We start from the raw sequence: 22,777 nt of genomic DNA, 5'->3' as shown, positions 1-22,777 counted from the left end.
AGTTTCAACTTCATGTCATGCTCAAATGACTCAAAGGCTGAAAAAGGAAGATGGAAATGGCCACAAACTTCCTAAAGAAGAGATCTAACCAACAAATGATCAAGGTGACGACTTTTTACCTCTAGATGGTTGCTACAACAGTGTAGATGTTGGATCCAAAGTCTCCCCCTTGTCCCAAGCCTTTTTCTCCTCAAGCTCCATCAAAGATTCCACAAAAATACACTCTCTTAGTCTCTCTCTCTCGCTCTCTCTCTCTCTCTCACAGTGATAATAGCTCATTTAGGGTTTCTCTCAGGGTGTCTCAATGATAAGGGAGACGGAAATGAAGGCTTAAGGTCATTTAAATAGGACACAAACCCGAAAAATTAGGGTTTTCTCCATCAGCACAAACTCGTCGAGTTGGGCCATCCAACTCGGCGAGTTGACTCTAAAACACGCGACTAGTCCCAGTCTCTACTCGACGAGTTCAAGCCTCCAACTCGTTGAGTTACCCTTCCAAAATGCATATAATTAAGTTAAATATTATACCTGAGAGTCGGGATGTTACAGTCATAGATCAAGAGAACCTACAAAACTAGCTTACACTTATTCATGGAATATATATAATAGTTGTTTGACCTAAACCTGAAGGCCAAATCAAAAAACGTTGACGAAACTATCCCTTAACATGTTTGATGTTGTTTGAACTAGCCCATGAGCGGGACCACATGCTTGGTATGCCTAGTAACTATAGGGTCGGGTGAATTAGTCTTTACAACTTAACATGACTTTGGTTTGGACTAGGACTTATTAATACAAGAGATCATGTTTGTGATTTGTGTAGGGAAGATAACTCATACGTTCAACACGACACTCAGCATAGTTACAAGGTAGTCAGCGAATATGAGAAGAGAGAAATTGATGTCGATTATTTCTGGATGTGCGGAAAAATGAAGGGGTAGGGGACGTATTTATTTCATTCATCGATGTTTTTTAGCCGAGTGATCCAAAGGTTTGCTGAGCGGTTTAGATGTTCGAATATACCCAATAAACGCTTTGAATTTGGCCGATTAAGAGCCCAATCTCTTAATACAATCAATCACAATAATTCTGTAGTCATTTTTATAAATATATGTTGAAATATTCTATTATATATTATTTTAGTTGATAGTTGATATGTTTTAAGGTTTTATTTATTATTTTTATTCAATATTATTAAAATATTTGTATTATTAACACACACATTTGACCACAAGAAACATGTAACAAAAATAAACATGGAAAATAGTTAAAGTATAAAACAAAAATTAAAAACTAAACACGTAATTTTTATAAAGTCACATGAACACTTTTAGCAAGTACTAATAAATAAAAAATATATAAACCTTATATAGAATGAAAATATTTTTTTATAATCAAAATATAATTCAATGCCTAATTTTGATAATTTCAAACCCCGCCCAAAAGTTCAAAAATTAGAGCTTTTTCTCCCACACCTGCCATTTCATTGGCCAAAAAGTTGAAAAGTAGATCCCTTTCTCCCTCACCTGCCATTTAACACTAGAAGTGTATGTATTCTCCACTGCAACAAAAAACGAACGGGAAAAACCTAGCCACAGCCGCCTCTCCTCCTTACCACCGCAAAGCACCGCCACTACAAGTTTTTTCTCATGTCAGTCTGGTCTGCGTCTAACGACTTAGCATTTTGTGTAAGTGAAACGATTTTCTTCTTATCTTCTGCATTCAACTTCCATTACTACATTGGGTGACACAGTTGATTGCAGAACAAGTATATGGAACCATGAGCTTGAATTCTACTACAGTTTTATAGCAAAATTTACTACAATTTCAAGATAAAAAGCAGAACATACATTCTTTACTTTTTGGGGGAGGGTTGTATTTTGGGTGGTTGAATTATTATTTTTTTTGGTTTTTCATGAATGTGAGTTGGAAGTCGCATATTTTTGGTTACTTGAACTGAGTTTCTACTATTTCAGCAGTATCGATTTTGCTTGAACACATTTAGAAATCACTCTTTGTGTGTAGAAAGGACCAATGGGAGCTTGATAAGTTTAGACATCAGTTATATGCTTACATATTGATCGATCCTTAGTAACTTGAGTCATTTTTAAGAATTAGCTACAAAAAACTACCAGTGAGAGTTTTACTAAGTAATTAGATCAACCATTGATCATGCAAATGGAGCTCATGCTGGTTTGTGTTATGTGTAGTTCCTAAATTAGATCATATATTTTGTTAATAAGTTGAGTAAGTAATTGGACTAGCCATCGATGATGCTTAGATTAAAAAATGGAGTTCATACTGGCTTACATATGTTCTGTTTTATTCTTATATTAAAAAATAGAAAGCATATGCCTGTGATGCTCTGGCAAGCAAGGCAGTCGACTTTGAAACACATGTGCATGCTTTTCTTTGAATCATATTTCATTTTCTTTTTGTTTTTTGCAGCATGAGTACTTAAATGCTATAACACTTTCACATTATTTCTATAGAATCTCTTACAGTATTGAATTAGTCAAAAACAGTAGTTCATGGAAAAGAGAGAACCAAACATACTAAGTTGTTGGTGTTATTTGATAGTTGTAATGCAAAAGCGTTAAGGTTTGTAAGGTTGTTAATAGATGGTTTGCTAGACAAGCACAAGCTAATCCAGAAACGTTTTGAGGAAGGTTAAATGTGTTAACAAGGGCTTTAGTTTGCAAAATATATTCTCCCTTATAATGTTTTTGAACATATGCTTCTCTTTCTCTTTTCATTCATTATCATTCCCAATTTTAGCTTTTAATATCTTCTCAAATTACTTCTAGTCCTACATTTTCTCATTTTCTTTATTGATAATTTGCAGCTATAAACTAGTGTTGAGAAACACTGAGACAAATTTGGTCAAAATGAAGCAAGATGGCTCTGTGACAATGCAGTTTGTCTTGCAGTAAACCTGGAACTGAAAGAGACATTTTCATGTCGAGTGTTGACTATTGACAAGAAGCTGCTTTTGGTAATCTTTCTTATATTAGCTATAGCCTAATTGTATTCTCATGGAAATGTGGAAAGAAACTCTATACTTTGCAAGAATGTTGTAGGGTTTTTTTTTTTTTTTTGGGAATATATCAACAAACATTTTGTATTTGCAAGAAAAAGTTAAAAATACTAATTTTATTATAAGGTTTATATATTTGTTATGCTGAAGTTCATTTCTTGATTCTTTGGATCAGTGTAGGTGTTATGGTTATCATCAAACACCTTTTGAGTAGGGAGCCTTTGTGATGCCAATCAGGTAATTTATTGCCTCTTCTCTCTTGCTTCTCTCTTATTTTGGTTGATTAATCTTAACAAGTTTATGCTTCTTCTTTTCTTCATTCTTATGTTTATTGACTAGTTTTTTCACATTGACTAGTTTTTTCACACTAACAAAGTGACAAAGAATGATGAGTTAGTACACCCACTTCCTCTATGAGAAAATCACTTGAAGGTTATGATAGGCGACATAGATGATACATTTAAAGGTATTCATGTTCCTCTGATATCAAATGAAGTTGGCATCCCACAAGATGCAGTCGACACTCTAATTCAATGGTTGTGGATTACAATTGTTCTCACTAAGGTGCATCTTCATTATCCTTTACTTTTTTATCTACTATATACACGTTAACTTGAAATGAGAGAATTCTTTATATTTAAGCCTTTATTTAACATCAAAATATCATATTTAGGCTGACAAATAAGATATTTTGATGGTTGAGAAGGGCACATACGAAGTCCTCCCAAATTAAATGGTTTATTAATGACTTTCTGTTAGATTCAATTGTTTTGAAATGTTAGACAAAAATTGATTTTTTGTTGTGTTTGTTTTTTTAGTGAGGATGGAGGATCGCTGGTACACTTGATTATGGGACAATCTCTCTGCGATGTGTTAACAATTTATTTTTTGAAAATTTTCATGTAGTAAGAAATAACTAAATTAAAGAGTTTTATTTTTATTTTTGTGACACTCAAGATGCTTTTATCAATGAATATAATGGTTGGTTGTTATGTCTACATTATTAAACTTGTTCATCCGAGCATACTATCCGTATTGAATATGTGTTTTGGATGTAAGTTTCAGTTGTGTTGGTAGTTAATTGTAACACAGTGTGATTTTGGATTACAAAATAAAGTATTATAAAATCAAAATTCTTTATATGAGTCGGTTATGTGAATGAATTTAGTCTTTATATGACCCGGTTTTAAGGATTGGAACCGGACTTTTATCTCCTTATATGACCTGGTTTTGTGTTGTAGAACCGCGACTTACTCTCCTTATGTGGCTTAGTTTTGTGTATTATAATCTTCTTATATGTCCCGGTTTTTATGAAAAACCGCGTTCTTTTCAGACTGATAGGACTCGGTTTTAAAACCGGGTTTTATTTCTTTTTTCACATAAGACTCGCTGACTTGAAGACCCGGTTCAAAACCGGGTTATTTAAGTGATTTAACCGGGTCATATAAGTCTTTTTGTGGTAGTGTTCGACTTTACTTTCCCGGTTCTTAAAGTTTTTTCGTGCTTTTTAAGGGAAAAAGGTGATGTCGGCCTTCTTTTTTGGTCAGTGCGACCTAATATAATGCGACCTAAGCATTAGGCCTAATATAACCTAATTTTTTGGCTAATGTAACCTAATATATCAGGTTACATTAGCCACGTAAGCATTAGGCCTAATGTGGCTTCCCTCTCTATCCGATTTGACATTTTTTTAGTAAAAACATGAATAATAAAAATTGGAGCCCACCCATCTCTCTCTCATCCCATCGTCTTCTTTCTTCTTCCTATAGAAAACCAAACATATGCAAATCCCCATTGTCTTCTCTCTCATACGCATACACACTTTCTCAAAGTTGAACCCTATGCAAATCCATTATCTTTGATATAACATATAGATGAAGAAGAGGAAATTAGGGTTCTTGAACCCCTTGCAAATGCCCAGAAGGAAAAAACACAAACACAACTCTCTGATTAAAATTCCCATCCTTATTTGTTGATTCTGATTTCAGCATTCCTCATCGTTTTCAAATGATCATGATACCTAGGTACACTTCAATATAACTACTACTCACGCAATTGATCCTCCGGGTATGGATGTGTGTGAAGATCTTTATGCTGAAAGAATTAGGTCTTTTTTCCTCTTCTCACTCTGAATCGATCACCTGTGTTGTTGGGTGTCTTTCTCTCTTTTTTTTTCTTGAATTTTCAGGTAACAATGCACTACAACAAAAGCAAAAAAAGAAATAGGAAACAAATAATAAGAGGAATCGGGAACTACTGGTGATAGTTTTGTCTCCGACGAGAACCAGAAGAAGGGCGAGGTGGGATTTTTTGCACCTTCGACATTGTCACTACCGTCGGATCTGCTTTCGCATCCATCTCCTCTAACCCTTCCGCGGTTTCCTTCAAAGTTTTCACTATGAAACTGATTTCTTAAAGTCCTTCCATCTTTGACTTCGGTATATTCATCATCTGAGTTTAGGTAAGAATTAATGAATGTTCTTATCTGGGTGGGCCCAACGGCGTTCATAGAGTCAACAGTTATGGTTATACCATGCCAGCCGGCGTAAGGCAATGGAAGACAACGGAGCTTCATGACTTTGTTTAGGGCTGAACATAGGTCGGTTTGGGTCAGTTTTGACCTAAAACCAAACCCAAAACCGAACTATCGGTTTTAAGAAAATTAGAACCCAACCCAACCCAAAACCGATGGGTTCGGTTTCTCAGTTTTTCGGTTTCTACAGGTTCAGTTTCGGGTTTAATCGGTTTTAAAACCGCAAACCTTAAAACTTAGAAACCAAATACTAACCATGGACTTATTAGGTTAGGATCAACCCAAATCCAATGACTTCATTATATAGAAGAAGATATAAGGGTGAGTTTGATCCCAGCTTCGATGTGGGACATCTCTAGTATGATATCTAAAATACAAACCCAACCCGTCGGTTTCGGTTTTTTGGTTTCGGTTTTGTCGGTTTTTTTCGGTTTTTCGATTTATGGGTTCGGTTTTGCTCACCCCTAACTTTGTTTTTGCTTCTAGTAATCATCTCTGTGTGTATGTGAGAGAGAGAAAGAGTGGGCCCTTATTTAATGATTTAATAAGAAAGACTCTTATCTGACATTTAATCTAGTAACATGGCAAATGTGTAACCGATTTACCCCTTCAAAATTTCAAAATTTCGAAAGGGATCTTTTAAACCCGAAAAAAACAACTTTGTTTCATTAAAAAGCAGGAAAAAAATTTAGTTACTGAAAATGTAAAATTGAAATACATAATACGTCATTTCCCATAAATAAATGAACTGGAATCACATTTAGCACACCACTTTTGCCTCGTTGAGGCTTATTAAGTATTAACATTTATACAATAAATATACACAAACGTTGATAATTTATGAATAAATTATATGTGTACTTACAAGTAAAAAATTATATATATTAATTTGAACCGGAAATATCTTAATTCGTCAAACGGGTTTGCAATATATTTTTCTTTAATGGTACTTTCTCCGTTCTCATTGCCACGGCCCGGTTACCTTTTATGTCCCTTCCAATTACTTTATTTATGGACTTCGGCTTAGTCGAGTTGCCAATTTTCTTGATAACGGGTTCTGATCGAAGTGTACTTTCCCAATTGAACTTGGTTTTGTTCGGAGGAATGATTCTGTTGAGGTTCATCGATGTAGAACTCTTAGGACGTGTTACTCTTTCTTGTGTGCTTCCGTTCTTCAGCTCCTTGATTTCTATTTTAGTTCCATTTTCCATTCGTATATTTATGTTGAGCTCTGAAAGGGCTTTGGTATTGGTATTAGGGTCAGATGATTCACCTCCATATCTTTCTTTTTGATGTTGATAAAGCCGATGCAACCTAAACGCAAGATGGTATATACCGTCCTTGAGTTCATCTTCTAAATCTCTTTCGACATCCTTTTCCAATTCCCTGATGATCTTATGTTCTTCGGTAGACATCAGTATAGTGCAGGGTACCTATCGAAAAAGTTTATATTCATAGTTCAACCAAAACTCTAGTATATGTTAACATCGATTGCTTTAATACGAATTTGGTAAATACGATCAATTGCTAAAAGACAACATTATTGAGAAGCGAAAGTATAAAGAACATATGACTTGTCACATATATAGGTGCATGGACTCCAAAAAGTCTCTAACTGTTGAATGACAAATATCAACGCGACTATATCTAGTTCTGCATGCATCTACAGGCATAAATAATACAACCATTGTAGAGTCACATGGAATCCACTAGTAGTATTATGCGGGTATATACATAGATTTATCAGAAGATGTTCTTTCGTCTATAAGATATTAACAATATTCAATTCGATTATATTTTTGGACTTAGTTTCTATCTTTAACATACTGTGTCAACTCTCACACAAAAGACCCAATTTTTTTTGCCATTCATTGCATATTTATATGCATCCACTATATGCTACAAGCTACATAATCTAACATCATCACTATATAGGTAAGCGTTTGTATGACATACCTACGAAAAAGTCTAGCTCGATGAAGAGAACCCGGGATCAATTATTAATGCCTGGAAATGTAACGAATCAATTAATATCAAATTATTTATAGAAGAGCTCACAAGACACGTTTATATAAAAACTAAAACATGGCATACCACCTATGATACTTTCACTTGTCTTATTATTATACATATATATGCTATTGACCAACCATATATACGAATTGATAAGGACAATTGGTTGAATAGTCCCCGTCACATGATCACCGTTAATTTCGTTATGTTTTATCTTTATTTGATTTTACCATCAACAGAATTCTTAATATACTGTAATTTACTCTTAAAAATAATTTATTTTGTGAATTAATTAGATTATTGAAATTCAAAAGATGCATAACATGTGGCTGAACTTTACGTTGAAGGAATGATTGAGAGCTTTTATTGGTTGTGCTTGAAGTATAATCAAGATAGGGCATACACGAATGTTCCTAAAAAATAAACAATATTCCTTGTCGCCAAAAGTAATAGACCAGCCTTGTTTGTAAATTTAAACACGAACTATTGTTGTGCTTAAAATAGAATTCAATCTAAGATTACTTAACTGAAAAAATATATATAAAAATAAATAAATAAATAAAAACTACATATGCTTTCACTCCCTTTGAACGGAATGACACATGTATTATAAACCAGCGTTTTGGAATCAATGTCATCAAGCACAAGTATTTCTATACAGCTAATAATCGTTAATGTTAATTTTTAAGGTATAATATAATTTTATACTGGCACTATATTAAAAACAAAGATACATGTGATTATTTATAGAATATCAACCATGCTTAGGTGCTTGCATATCATAGAAACATAGGTACAAAACAAACAATACGTGCGCCTAAACCTAGAGAGACAAATGGATACAAAATAAGTTACAAGATAATGGGCTAATCATGGGCTAACAACCCCTCCCCCTACCCGGACCTAAATCTAGAGAATAATGAATAAGTTACAAGATAATGGGCTAACTATTTGCGAAGACCCCCTCTCCCCTGCACGGGCCTAAATCTATCTAGAGATGCATGGATATAGGGATGTAAATGAGTCGAGCTACTCGTGAGCTATCCGAGTTCAAATCGATAATTGCTCGAAACGAGCCGAGCCTTAACGAGTCTGATCCCAAGCTCAAGCCTAGAATAAAACTAAGTTAGTTAACGAGCCCAATCTTGAGCCTTCAGATAAGAGCCCGTTTAAGCTCGCGAGCCTTAACAAGCTTTTATATAAATATAAATTCTATAATTTTATTTTATATATTATTATTAATTAATAATTATCATATTAAAGTTACATAAGCTTAAATATAAAGTAAGTTTTAAGGTTAATGTGTATTTTTTTGTGTGATTTTCAACTTCATAAATCGAGCTCCTTAATGAGCATTAACTTTGTTACTAAGGAGCCAATCTCGAGCTGAACTACGCTCATTTATACTTCACAAATAAACGAGCCTTAACGAGTCGATCCTGAGCTTTTTGTATGCTACACGAGCCGATCCCAAGCTTCACACTCCATGCTCGAAATGGGCTTGAGCTCGAGCTTGAGCTTCTATAACTTCAAACGAGCTTGGCTCGATTAGTGCCAAGTTCGGCTCGGCTCGGCTCGTTTACATCCCTACATGGATACAAAACAATGTATAAGATAATGAGATAATTAGCGGAAACAAATCTCTCTCTCTCTCTCTCTATCTCTCTCTCTCCCTCTCCCTCTCCCTCTCTCATTGAGTTTTAACCAACTCTGAGCTTATAAATGAAAGAACATGAATAACAGACTAAATATTTATCCCATTGAAATCGTCATTTGAGTTTGCTTCTTTAGTTTCGTGTCGGGTTATTCAAGCGGGTCACCAAAATCAAAACTCGCATATTAACAATCTCAATCTTGACTTGAATTACCTTCAACCTTCACTAGTATATACATGGCTTTTGGTGACGCGAAAAACATGTGGCTATAGACATTTTGTGATGTTTTTTTTTCATTCAGAGAGTGACGAAACGTCAACTTATTGTTCACAAGTTATGGTGATGTTTAATTGTGGTGACTATAACCCATATAAAATCGTTGGTATTTTTATTATTTGGGTATAAAGTTGTAAAAAAATCATATTATTGTTTAATATAAAAAATCTTTATATTTATCTATTTTATTTATTTTTCATTTGGTATCTCCGTGGAATAGAATACATGTTCTCTCTCTCTCTCTCTCTCTCTCTCTCTCTCTCTCCCTCTCCCTCTCCCTCTCCCTCTCTCATTGAGTTTTAACCAACTCTGAGCTTATAAATGAAAGAACATGAATAACAGACTAAATATTTATCCCATTGAAATCGTCATTTGGGTTTGCTTCTTTAGTTTCGTGTCGGGTTATTCAAGCAGGTCACCAAAATCAAAACTCGCTTATTAACAATCTCAATCTTGACTTGAATTACCTTCAACCTTCACTAGTATATACATGGCTTTTGGTGACGCAAAAAACATGTGGCTATAGAGATTTTGTGATGTTGTTTTTCATTCAGAGAGTGACGAAACATCGACTTATTGTTCACAAGTTATGGTGATGTTTAATTGTGGTGACTATAACCCATGAAAAATCGTTGGTATTTTTATTATTTGGGTATAAAGTTGTAAAAAAATCATATTATTGTTTAATATAAAAAATCTTTATATTTATCTATTTTATTTATTTTTCATTTGGTATCTCCGTGGAATAGAATACATGTTCTCGGATCTACGCAAGGTTGTAAAAATCGTTCGATGGTAGCTAGACGGTCGACTGGTGTTAAGGGATTAATCAGTTTTGGCGTGGATTAATTGGGGACCATAAATTATTAATAAAATATTAAAATTAATCAAAGATTAATATATTTTAAGAAAAATAAGTACTTTAAAATTAGAAAATAAGAGAATTTGTAATTTAAAATTTTGAAAATACGAAAATATGAACATTATGGTATAATGTTTGAAAATTTGAAATTTTGAAAATTTTGGATTAAAAAAAAAGTTTGATTTTTTGAATTTTTTTGACTTTTTTTTACTTTTGTTGACTTTTATTGACCGATTAATCCCGCCAAGACCGATTAATCCATAATTTCCGTCAAACACACTAATCCTAGTCGGTTGAAGAACACCATGCGATTAATCCACAATTAATCCCGATCTCTGCAACCATGGATCTACTTAACGTATATTATCCTCTATAGAAAGACAATTTGGTATGTGGTGTGCATCGAACATATGCTACACCCCATGAAGAGAACATATATGACAGCTACTACACTAAAAGAATTGATACTACTGAGAGTAAATCATTATTCGCAAACAATTTCCAGATAAAATAATTTCGTTAATCTAATGGACATAAATGTTTACATAAAATAAAACATAAACTTGGCTTACTGTAACATCCGTCTCTCGAGGTATTATGTAATTAAGTAATTAATATTTATTAATTGGACTAATAATGGGACAAGTGGATTTTTGGAATGGACCTTAAGCAAGTGGGCCGAGATTTTAGGCCGCCCATAAGACGTACGGTGGTTGTAGCCTTGGTGTACGCGGGGTGTAGAGGCGCCTTGGATGCGGGGGACGCACACACATATGCGCAGCGTACGTGAGCAGATGCCAAAACCCTAATTTTTAGGGTTTAAGACATATAAATACCCCATTATAGCCCCCCCCCCCATGGCCTCCTTACCAACCCCTGGTGAAGAAAAGCTTGGAAGAAGAGAAGAGGATGTTGAAGAAGAAGAACTTGAGTATCTTGAGCTCAAGGATCTGGGACTATTTCACTTTTTGGCACTCAAAGGAGGTATAAAGCTTCCAACTTTCCTCTTAGAAGCTTAGATCTAGGATTATGGAGATTTGGACCTTTTTAGGTCCAAAGGATGGATCTTTATCATGCAACTTCGTTTTTGAGCTTAAGGTTGCCACCCTTGGAGCTCAAAGCATTCCTTTAGCAGTAAAGTTTTAACCTTTAAGGCCTTTATGTAACCATGCATGAGATCTAGCCATTTCTATGGAGTTAGTTGCTATTATTCAATGTTTGGGCTCATTTGGTGTGTTTCAAGCCACCAAGTGATCGAATTTATGGATTAAGACACTGAAGAGGACTTGGATCTGTGATTATAGCTTTTGGATTAGGGTATTAAGCACTTAATGGAAAAAGTGACTTAACAGGGAAGTACGTTGGGCGTACATGCAGGTACGTGCAACGTACACACCATTTAGCCAGTACGCTTGGCGTGTTTTGGGCCTCGGTTTGGCCCATACTTTGGATTTTGGGCCTTAGAGGGCTGGGTCTGGACTATTGGGCCCTGTGGCCCACTGTGGAGTATAGTTCTGGGCCCTGGAATTTGGAATTAGAAGTATTAGGCCTTTTGGGCCATATTGGGCCATTCGAGATTATTCAGTTTCGGCTAAGGACTTATTCGACGTGTGAAAAGGCCCATTTGAAGTGTTGGTCCCAATTTAGAAAATTGAGCCATTAGTAAGCCTAGGGGAGCCTTGATGGGGCATGGGTGCACTGTGTTAATAAATTAGAATTGGGCCTTAGGAATGGTTCAAGGTGGGCCAAGGGGGTAAAATGGTCATTTTACCCTAAGTAGTGTTATAGATTCTGATTGAGTATTATTATGATTATGATAGCCGATAGTCATCGGAGCAACTATTAGAGATTACTTCCCGTGAGAATCGACACTCAGCTTTACGAGGTGAGTTACCTTCCAGTAGTAGTGGGTCTACGGCCACAATGTCGGCCCACTAGTAGGAGTTGGTTGATAGATGATTGTCTTTGTGATAATTATCTAGGTTTGCTACTACCTGATATGTTTTATGTGTTAGCATGATATGATGTTATGTGATAGTGGTAGTAGGGGGAATAGTCCCCGGTTACCGGTTGGAAGATACCGAAGGGGTCGTCAGAACCTACTCATGCCTAGCAGTATGTTCATGTTATGTTATTATGTGGTAGTGGTCGGGGTGAAATAGTCCCCGGTTATCGGTTGAAAGATACCGAAGGGGAGGTCAGCTCTCGGTTACCGGTTGAAAGATACCGAAGGGGAGGCCAGTTCCCGACAACCGGTTGAAAGATACCGAAGGGAAGTCCAGCTTCCGGTTATGCCAATCAGATACCGGTTGAAAGATACCGAGGGTTAGGAAATATATGTTTATGGTATGTGGTATGATGGGGGAACTCACTAAGCTTCGTGCTTACAGTTTTCAGTTTTGTTTCAGGTACCTTTTCAGCGAATGGGAAGGAGTCGGCACGGTAGCAGCGCATCGCACACATATGATTTCCGCATTTTGAGATCCATAGGATTGTACTCTGACATATTTTTACTATTTTGATGATATAGTTTGAGACACGTGACTATGTTTTATGAAATGATATGAATCAATGATGTTTTTCAGTAAATTGTTTTACAAGTCACTTAATTAAGAACGAAATTTTTGGTCTAGAAAATTGGGATGGTACACTTACGTACCTATACTAAAGGAAAATGAGTTTTATAATGGCCTAAGTATTTATCTTGAATCTTCTTTGTTTGATTATCGCTTTTCAGAATCTTATTTATTTAGTCGTTTAAACTGTTATGTGTCACACCCCGCTAAAGCAGAAACACGAGGCGCAACAGTACAAAAGGTTTCATAGCAAAAGATAAAGACAACACCAACCATAATATTAAAAAGCATTACAATTTATAATATCTTTTGAACAATTTTTAAAAGGAATTACAATGTATTAAAATAAAACAACACACACAAATGCTCCTATAAGTGATGTGTCCCTACGTGCCACTTACTCGATAATTCCTAAAAAAGCATGTAAAATGAGCGTTCAACTACCGAAATAGTTGGTGAGTTCACAGGTCTACAAAACTAGTAGTATATGAGTCATAATAAAAGTTTTAATTAAAGTTTCCATAAATAAAAGTACATTGCTAAAATGAGTAAATAAGTTTGCATAAACAAAGTTCGTTGTCATCATGAGAAATCAAGTACATTGCCAAAATGAGATGAAAAGTTCATATTCTCATGGGAAATAAGTTCGTTGTCATCATGAGAAATAAGGTACATTGCCAAAATGAGATGCAAAGTTCATATTCTCATGGGAAATAAGTTCATTGTCATCATGAGAAATAAAGTACATTTCCAAAATGAGATGCAAAGTTCATATTCTCATGGGAAATAAGTTCGTTGTCATCATGAGAAATAAAGTAAGTTGCCCAAATGAGATGTAACGTTTATATTCCCATGGGAAATAAAGTTCAATGCTAAAACGAGATACAAAATCCGTATGTGCATAATGATTATACCATGAGTTCATAACCCAAGCCTAATGACCGAGGGTGCCATCTTCTATGTCTATCGCTAACATAGTGAAATATGGTAAAATACACTCAAGCGAATCGTGCGAATGAGGAGTTGTCTACCTCCTAATAGCGTTATCCATAATGACCATGGGCTCAAATGAGTTAATGAGTTGTGTGAACTGATTCTAGGGACTTAACCACGATAAGGCCTCATGAATTAACAATAACATACACATACATAGCAAATCACTTTTGATACAATTATAAATAAGTACAAGGAACATAATTGAGTAAACGACATGATTTTCCACCCCAAAACATTTAAAAACTGAAAATACGGGGAGGCGTGAATACTCACAATGATGCGTGAAGGTATTTGTGATGCCTTGAGTTAACTTCCCTCACGTCCTACTACCGATTCCCTATGATAAAGTTACACACTAGTAAGACTCTAGTCGAAAATCTAACACTAGTAAAATTAATTTCTACAATAGAATTATGTCAATATGTGTGAAAATTAGGTTTTGTATAAGTTACAAACATTTTTCTATAAATTCAGATTTACATGGATCAATTTGTTAAATAACAAATTTAAGTGAAAAATCCTATTTTTGGCAATGTCAATTGAAGTGTAACTATAACATTTTGAAAGGTGTTTCAAATGGTTAAATATTCAAAACTAAGCCAATAAGTTATAAAATTTCCCAATATTTTTATTTGTGTTTAAATTGTAATACAAGATGTTATAATGATTTATTGTGATTTTTAGAACAGTTTAAATGTTTTTCCTTTATTTATTCTCATAAATAAGCATTAATTCATGAGAAATTACTAAATAGTAAGTACAATTCACCAAATTTTTTATTTACAGTTAATATGTTATATACGATATTCTGAGGAAGTTTATAATTTTTGGTTAAGTGTAGCTATTTTTTTATCAATTTAATCCCTTAAACATTCATTAAATCGGGAAAAATAAGAAATTGTCTTGGAAATATTTGAAAAGTTTTGCATAGAGTCTTTATGATCTCCAAAAGAGGTGAAAATTATCAAATATGGTTTGGAGCATTCATAACTATATTTTACAATTTATTTCTCTTCAACAAAAATAAATTTCAAACCAATAGAAAATAGTCATAGAAATGCATGCAACTTAACGAAACATCTTTAATCATTGCATAGGTCATATCAGAAATTTACTAGAATTTATTGACCATAAAAGTATTTTATGTGAATTATTGCTCTATTTTATTTCAAAAATTACAATAAATCAAGAAAAATGATTTATTTTCTAAAAGTTTCTAGATCATCTTATGTTGTTGTTTGGATTCTGTGAAAAATCGAATTTGAGCAGAAAATAAGTTTTAGATATTTATTTATGAATAAGTCCTTTATAAGCATTCTTAACAATGTACTTTGATCATCAAACCTTTAAGCTTGATGTTCATCACATGCATTATGATTTGAAGACCATGAATGAACTTATTTTGTTCCAAATTATGTTTCTAAATGAAAAGCTTGAATGCATGTGGTTTTTGGATCTTTAAAACTTGTAAAATTCAAGTTGATGGATTTGATTTAGGTTTTGGTTATTGGATTTCACCATTTAACAACATGCATGTTGTTCATGGGTGAGATCATACCACCATCATCATCAAATTCGACATGCATGAACATGCATATGAATGTTCATAAAGAATGGTGTAGAAGAGGGAGAAAAATGCAAGAAAACATGAAATTTTTGAAAGAAAAGTAGAGAAAATATAAGCAAATTATGTTTACTTGAATATCAATTTCAAATGATGAAGATTTTTGAGTAAAATGAGGGATATTTTCTGGAAATTTCGTGGGTTTTGGAGCTAATTCATAGAGGTAAAGAATGGGGGTTTTAGAGAGAAGAAAAGAGAGAAAATAAAGATTTTGTCTCTCTGTATACCCAATCTCTCTCGTCATCTCTTTGGGGTTTCTCTCCACTAAAATTGGCCACCAAAATATAGTGATGTATGTGAACTTATGAAGAATCGAATGTAAAACTCTATCCCCGTTATTCTCCTTCTAAGTTCGGATTTGCTAGAGAGAAGTGAGGGAGAAGTTTTTATAGAGAGAAGTAGAGAGGTGGAGTGAGGGAATGAGTAAAATGATTAGGCTTAGGGAAGAGGTGACTTGGGGAAGAGATGTGAACATGATTTTGATAAGAGAGGGAGTATTTTCCAGCATTAGTTTTTTTTTCATATATAATTTATAAGGTTTGGGGGTTAGGTTTATAAAATATAAAATCTTGTATTGAATTTTATGATATTTTGGCTCCTATGCTCATAAATAAGCTAATGTTTATAAATTATTGTCCATAATATAATTTAGGTCTCATGACATATGTACAGAATTAAAGATGTTATATATAATATAAAATTTTGGGGGAAATTTAAATTTTATAAAACTTGCATTTATTTTATAAAATTCTAACACTTGTTATAAAGTTTGGGCATTTTGGAATATCACAATGGATGTAGAATATCTTGGATTGTTTAGAACCAAATAAAATTTGTTAACACCATAATGAATTGAGTTTAATATTTGAAAAAAAAATCAAATTTCTCAAAATAAAATAGTTACATTTGGTAGAAAGTTACATAATTTGACTGAAATCAGATTATGGGCATTCTATGTAGTGGTTCCGAGATTCAAGTGAAATTAAAGAACCAAGTATACTACTCATAGTTTCAACTTTGACTTAAGTTCCTACGAGACTTGGACCTAATTTATACTACTTAGTCAAGTGCATGATGTGTCTACATGATTCATGCAAAGATGTTTGAGTCAAGGAATGACCTGAATTTGGATAGTCGCTATAGTTAAAGTAGTTGTAGAATTCACATATCAATGTGAAATCTAAGTACACTATCCTTCGATTCTACTTGTTTCTTTTCTAGTAGGTTATAACTTAGCTTCTAGTTACTAAGTCTAGTATGTTTTGTGCCTATATGTGCAACTAAGCTTAGTCAAATCTAGAACCGACTCGAATTTTGATGGTTGTCACATTATGTCTCCTAATCTCTTTATAAAGGTATTGTGTAGATAGGTTACAATCAGGAACATTATTCAAATTATGAACTTGTTTATGCCTTTTTTCTTGAGATTCACTATAGTATTTTTTTTCATACTATAAACCCCATGTCATGTATTTTTCTCTATGTGAAATCAATGTCGACGGTAAGTGTCCATTTTTTGTTGTTGATGGAATGTGAGGATGATGATGAAGATAGTTTGAGTGAATGACATTTGGTGAGTAACTATGCATTTAGAGGCGTGATCTGCAAAACACATACATGTGACGTTCTTTATTAGCGAGCTAACTGTAACACCTGATTTCCAGATCGAATCGATTTAGGGCTTCACGGAGTAAAAGGCATGGTTTTGGGGTAAAACAAAGGCTCACGACATGACGATAGAAGGGTCACGACATGAGGAGTGATTAAATGAAAATGATGAATTATGCTGAGCTCACGACGTGAGATGGTGTACAGCCCAAGCCCATGATCTTTTAGGGTTTCCTTGATATTAAACCCCATAAACTTCATTTTAGGGTTCCTAACCAGTATCCTTCATCCCTAAGAACAGGAAAAACCCTAACCCTAGCCTCTCCTTGTGATTCTTGAGCTTTTGGTGGAGTTTTAGTGGATTGAAGAAGAAGAAGAGATCACCATTGAAGCATAGATTCAGCTTGGAAGTACCATTTGCAAACTCTAGCAACACCTCTGGACCATTGTGAGTAACCAAGATTCGAGCTTTTTGTTTCCTTGTTGCTAGATCTAAGGTTTTATGTATTTTTATCCATGACTATAAGAGTTAGAGTGTTGGGACTCCATAAAGTTAGCAATCTTATGGGTCCTTAGGGTCCCTTGGTGATTATATGTTATGGAACTGAAGTTTGGATGATGTTTGAGTTCATGCTTGAGATTTGATCTCCTTTTTGTTCATCAATGCCTTACTTCCAGCTCAAGTCTTGTATTGGACAAAGAAGACCTTAAAACATAGATTTTTATGATCCTTTAGGTGTTAGGAAGCCTCTTGGAAAAGATAGATTAGTGACTTAATGGATTAAGAAGTTTATGGATCAATATGACATTCCGACTGATCTCACGACGTGAGGATATGCTTGTCATGTCATGAGGAACATTAGTCCCGATTATTTTGTCCTGTAGTGGCTAACGACATGAGCCATAGATGGTCACATCGTAAGGGGCTATTGACTGTTCGCTTTCGTTGACCGTTGACTTTTTGATCAGTTTGACTTTGGGTCAAACTTGAAGGATTTGAGCTGTTGATTAAGCTTCTTCCATCTTTTGGTGTTAGAGGGCCCGTACGAGCAAGTAGTGCAGAAAGGGAGCACGTCGAAGTGTTTTTGGGTTCTTCGATTAAAGTGAGTCTTCCTCACTATAATCGTGGGTCTAAGGCACCAATGTCGATCCACTAGTTTTGGTTATCATTTATTAGAAGGATGACCTAGTGGTTGTATGTAGCTATGTAGGATAGACTGAGGACTCTTGATATAGGCTTTCTTGCATGTTCCTTGTTTCGTTGTTGCTCTAAAGTAGGATCAGCTATCCGGGTGTCTATCTCACCTCTGGGTACATATGGTTACGCATTCCTTGCAGAGTTGGTTATGTATCCTTGTGTAAGGGATGTTGCTATGTTGTAGTGATATGCTCTCTCTCTCTCTATATATATATATATATATATATATATATATATATATATATATATATATATATATATCCTGGTGTGGTAGGATGCGACAGTAGTGGTATGCTGGTTAGAGTATTAGTAGGTTGGTTATCATCTAGTGGAGTGCCCTAAGGGTTGTATGTAGTCATGTAAGATAGCCTGAGAACTCTTGATCTAGGCTTTCTTGCCTGTTCTTTGTTTGGTTGTGTCGCTAAAGTAGGATCATCTGTTCGGGTAGCAATCTCACCTCTGGTTACTTATGATTACGCAATTCATGGAGGTTAGCTGGTAGCGGAGCAATGTACTGTAAGAGGTCTAGTAGACGGTAGTGAGCTGTATATTTGATAATTGCATGTATTATGTGCCTACTTGATCCTTGATTGTTTATATGTCGACATATGTTGGTGGCTGAGGTTGAGGCGGTCCTGTTGTCTGATGTAGGCCAAGATACCAGGTGCGGGCGGCTGTAAACCTTAGGCATGGATGCTCGGGAAGAGCGTTTGGGTTGAGGCGACAGGCCAACAAACCCGAGGTATTCCAGTCTGATGACTGATTGGAGCCGTTGCATGTTGGCATTGCATTCGGATAACTGATTGGGCCAGGGTAATTCAATCGGATGATCGTGAACCCGATATGCATGCTAGTATGTTTGTTTAATGGGGTATTTTTGGGGGATACTCTCTAAGCTTCGTGTTTAACCAGTTGTTTATGTTTCAGGTTCTATCGGTGATTGTGGGAAGGCGAAGGCGGGACTGTACACATGCATCAACAGCATGGAGGATTCCACATTATTTATATTACTCTGATTTTTGATAAATGTAATTTAGAATAAATGGTTTTCTTAAAATAGATGTATAATTGGGAAATTTTACCTTAAAAAAATGAAATTTTTTGGTTGTGAGATTAAGACGTTACACTAACAAGTACACATGTTCTTGACATGGTGACATTGTTAGATGTTATCATTTATGTTGATCAAAGTACCAACGAAAGCAAGGCTGGTCCTGAAGATTCAAATGCACAGGACGAGCCGGAAAAAGGTCCTTATGCCCTAAATTGTAACGAATTAAATTATATAAACTATTTTTTTTAAAACGACGATAAACTTTATAACAATAAACATAGAAAAATCATAGTATTTTAATGGGTAATTACATATCGTAACAGCTAACCGCAGACCCGTGAAGCACTCCGAGCGTTCTTGATAGCAAACTGGTTAGGGATGGAAATGGGGCATGGTTTAGCATCCATTTCCCCATCCCCGAGCGTCTAACCTCATCCCATCCCCATCCCCATTCTGAACGGATGCAGGGAATCGAATCCCCTCCCCTTTAGATTCTGGGCTTTTGCTCAGGCCATCCATGATCTATCCTCAGTCCATCCCCGATCTATCAAAATAATAAAGTCAAATTACACAAAAAAAATTAAGTTTAATAAACGATCAAAACAAGAGGCCATAATCAGATCGAATGAAGTCATATAACTTGTACCTTGTGCGTTACTAAGTTGTATATATGCACATATGAGTATTTTCTTAATGGGTTGAGTCATATAAATGACTTAATCATTGAGTATTATTGGTTTGTGTATAATTTGGTGTTATGAACTCGATAAAGATATTGAATCAAATCATGCATAACTGAGTTGTATTTTGAGTTATAATATTCAAGATTTTTATATCACTAAAACAATGAAAGTAAAGTGCATTGTCGTTTTATGTACCTTGAAGGAGAAATTACTAAAAGAGTAGTTGACACAAGATTGTGATCTAACTTCTACATGACCTCCATACTCATCAACCTACTGACACGTGGCAGCCGCACCACATGAATAACAAATCACAAGCAAAAATGGTGGATTTTATTTTTGAGTGATGCAAATTCATCAGGAACATCTTCTTATAAATATTAGTCAAGAGAATAACTTCAATGTTAACTTCTAAGAAAAAGATGTTTGTCAATTGAGAAAACACTCTTTACTTGATAACTTTCAGCTTCATTAAGACAAAATACAAATCATTATATTTCTACCATGTTCTTATTTTTTAACCTTTCATTCAATTGCCACATCATCCATCGGCCAATTCCCTGAACCTTCCAACTACATTTTACAGAAAATAATTAATTAGCTCTATAAGATGCTTCAAATATGAAGAAAAAAAAGGTAATTTCTCAAAGTCAAAACCAGAATCATAACTTCAAGAGATGGTATACATGTAGAGTTGATTTTATTTCCAACTTTGGTTCCATTTGCTAAAGGATGAGGTCTTGGAGGAAAGACAGATGTGTGTCTAAAAGTTGTGAATAGTCATATGATATAGTATTCAAGAGTCAACTACTGAAATATGAAATTTTGGATATTAAATTATAAATTATAAATTACAAAATTAACCTAAGTCTAGAGGTTGGACACTGTGATTGACAAAGGAACATCATTTAAATTTGTAGAAAAAAGGTTAGAAAGTTGGAAGATTCTGAAGGAAATTACTTACATTACTGCATCTGGTCAATTACAGTTAAAGGCCCACAAACCACTAAATTTAATCGGCTGGCTTTTCTCATCGCCACATCAATTTGCGTCCCATTTCCATCCACATCAGCCTAACAACAAACCAATGATAATGCAATCAAGAAATATATTGTGTTGTTGTTGTTGTTGTTGTTGTTATTATTATTATTATTAAGGGTATTTTAGGAAAATTACCACTTCCATTAGTCCACTAGTTTGAGTTTGAATAATAAGAAGCAACTCAACCCAACCCAACCTAAGTGCCTATAAAGCCCAATCCACATCGAAAATAAAACTCCCACACTCACCTTACCTCAATATAGTCAATACACAAATACATGTGTTCCTGTTTAGTCCTCAGATATCAAAATATAGAATACCACCACTCAGAAGAGAAAGAAGTTATTATTATTACTATTATTGTGAATGTAAGTTGTAAGTATGGTGTTTATAAAGTATATAAAGTATATATACAGAATTCGTGAAACCTATACTAATAATAATAATAATCTAGCAAAAAGAATAATAAGAAGGATTAGTAGATGCAAAATGAGTGAGTAGGTTGTTTGTTACTTTACTCCAAAAGACCATTAAGTAGTGGATGCTCGGCATTTGGATTCCTTGTTCTCACTCTATTGCCTCCTCGTTGTCGACCCCTGCATCAACAAAACAAAATCATTTAGTCAAGTCAAGTCAAGTGTTGTTTGGATAAATTCAGATGAAAAGCACACTTGAGGAAATGGCGTTTGTATTAGAACATAACCCACTTTACATTCTCCTTGAGAGCGGGTAGGGGTCTAACAACAGTAGCATTTGGCCCTGGCACATGGTGCTCCTTGTCCCACCACCAGCACCAGCAACAGGAACAACAACAAAACCACGTAAAGTACATAAGTTCAATAACTTTAATTAATTAAGAAACAACTATTTGGATACATTATAAAGGGTATTAAAGTAATACTTGTTCAAGTTTTTATCCTTATTCAAAATAGAACTAAGGTCTTCCATCTTTACTTGGATCAAAACCATGTCCCATTTGTTAGAATCATAGGAGCATCTATGACTTGAATAGGAAGGATACTTTTGTTATTTTGTATATCTGCAATGAAAATATATTCTGCTCAACATTTTCTCCTTACTCTCTTCTCTCTTCAGTTCTTGCAATGTACATGGTTGACCAAGAAAGGGAAAAAAGGTCCAATCCAAAAACAACTATTTTGAAGTCAATTGAAATTGGAAAAATAACCTAATAAATCTATAAAGAAAGAATATCATACGATTTTATGTTTATGCATCGCTATATTCCAATGATCTTTGAGTTTAACCACCTAAAATCAGCAGAATCCCCAAATTAGATTAAAACCCTAACAAAGTTTGAGTTAATGAAGAGAAAGGTTAAATTAAAAATAGAGGGAAAGAAAAACATAAAAAAACTAACCAACTGGAATTGATGAGATCTCGCCAATTTGGGGAAGAAACTTTATGAGGTCTAGATACATGAAACGTGCAAGCGTGATGAACATGATCATTCATTTCATCACTTGTTTTGAGGCTGCTAACATATAAACATCCTGATGAGATGATAGATTGATAAATTCAAAACAAACATCATTCAATAGGATATGTAGAACTTAATTTTAGATCAAGAAAATAAAGAGTAGCAAACCCGATAATTACCTGA

General features: G+C 34.6%; 1 protein-coding gene and 1 long non-coding RNA gene across 2 annotated transcripts; one reads left to right on the top strand and one right to left on the bottom strand.

The window, feature by feature from the left end:
- The first annotated feature begins 1,510 nt into the window (after window positions 1-1,510).
- On the top strand, window positions 1,511-4,035 carry LOC145169029 (uncharacterized). The gene is made up of 5 exons (XR_013742251.1): window positions 1,511-1,688; window positions 2,846-2,995; window positions 3,213-3,274; window positions 3,395-3,601; window positions 3,856-4,035. It is a non-coding gene; the product is annotated as an uncharacterized LOC145169029 (long non-coding RNA).
- A 2,291-nt stretch (window positions 4,036-6,326) lies between these two features.
- Window positions 6,327-21,300, bottom strand: LOC145106398 (uncharacterized). The gene is made up of 3 exons (XM_079043390.1): window positions 21,292-21,300; window positions 21,102-21,188; window positions 6,327-7,003 (listed from the first exon to the last, which is right to left on the bottom strand). Exons 1-3 carry the CDS (start codon window positions 21,298-21,300, stop codon window positions 6,476-6,478), a joined length of 624 nt encoding a protein of 207 aa, XP_078899516.1. The 3' UTR covers window positions 6,327-6,475.
- Window positions 21,301-22,777: the final 1,477 nt, after the last annotated feature.

The sequence above is a fragment of the Lactuca virosa genome, chromosome 4 (assembly GCF_052849685.1).
Source record: "Lactuca virosa cultivar CGN04683 chromosome 4, Lactuca_virosa_CGN04683_v6, whole genome shotgun sequence".
NCBI lineage: Eukaryota > Viridiplantae > Streptophyta > Magnoliopsida > Asterales > Asteraceae > Lactuca > Lactuca virosa.
This window is presented reverse-complemented; position numbering and strand designations above follow the sequence as displayed.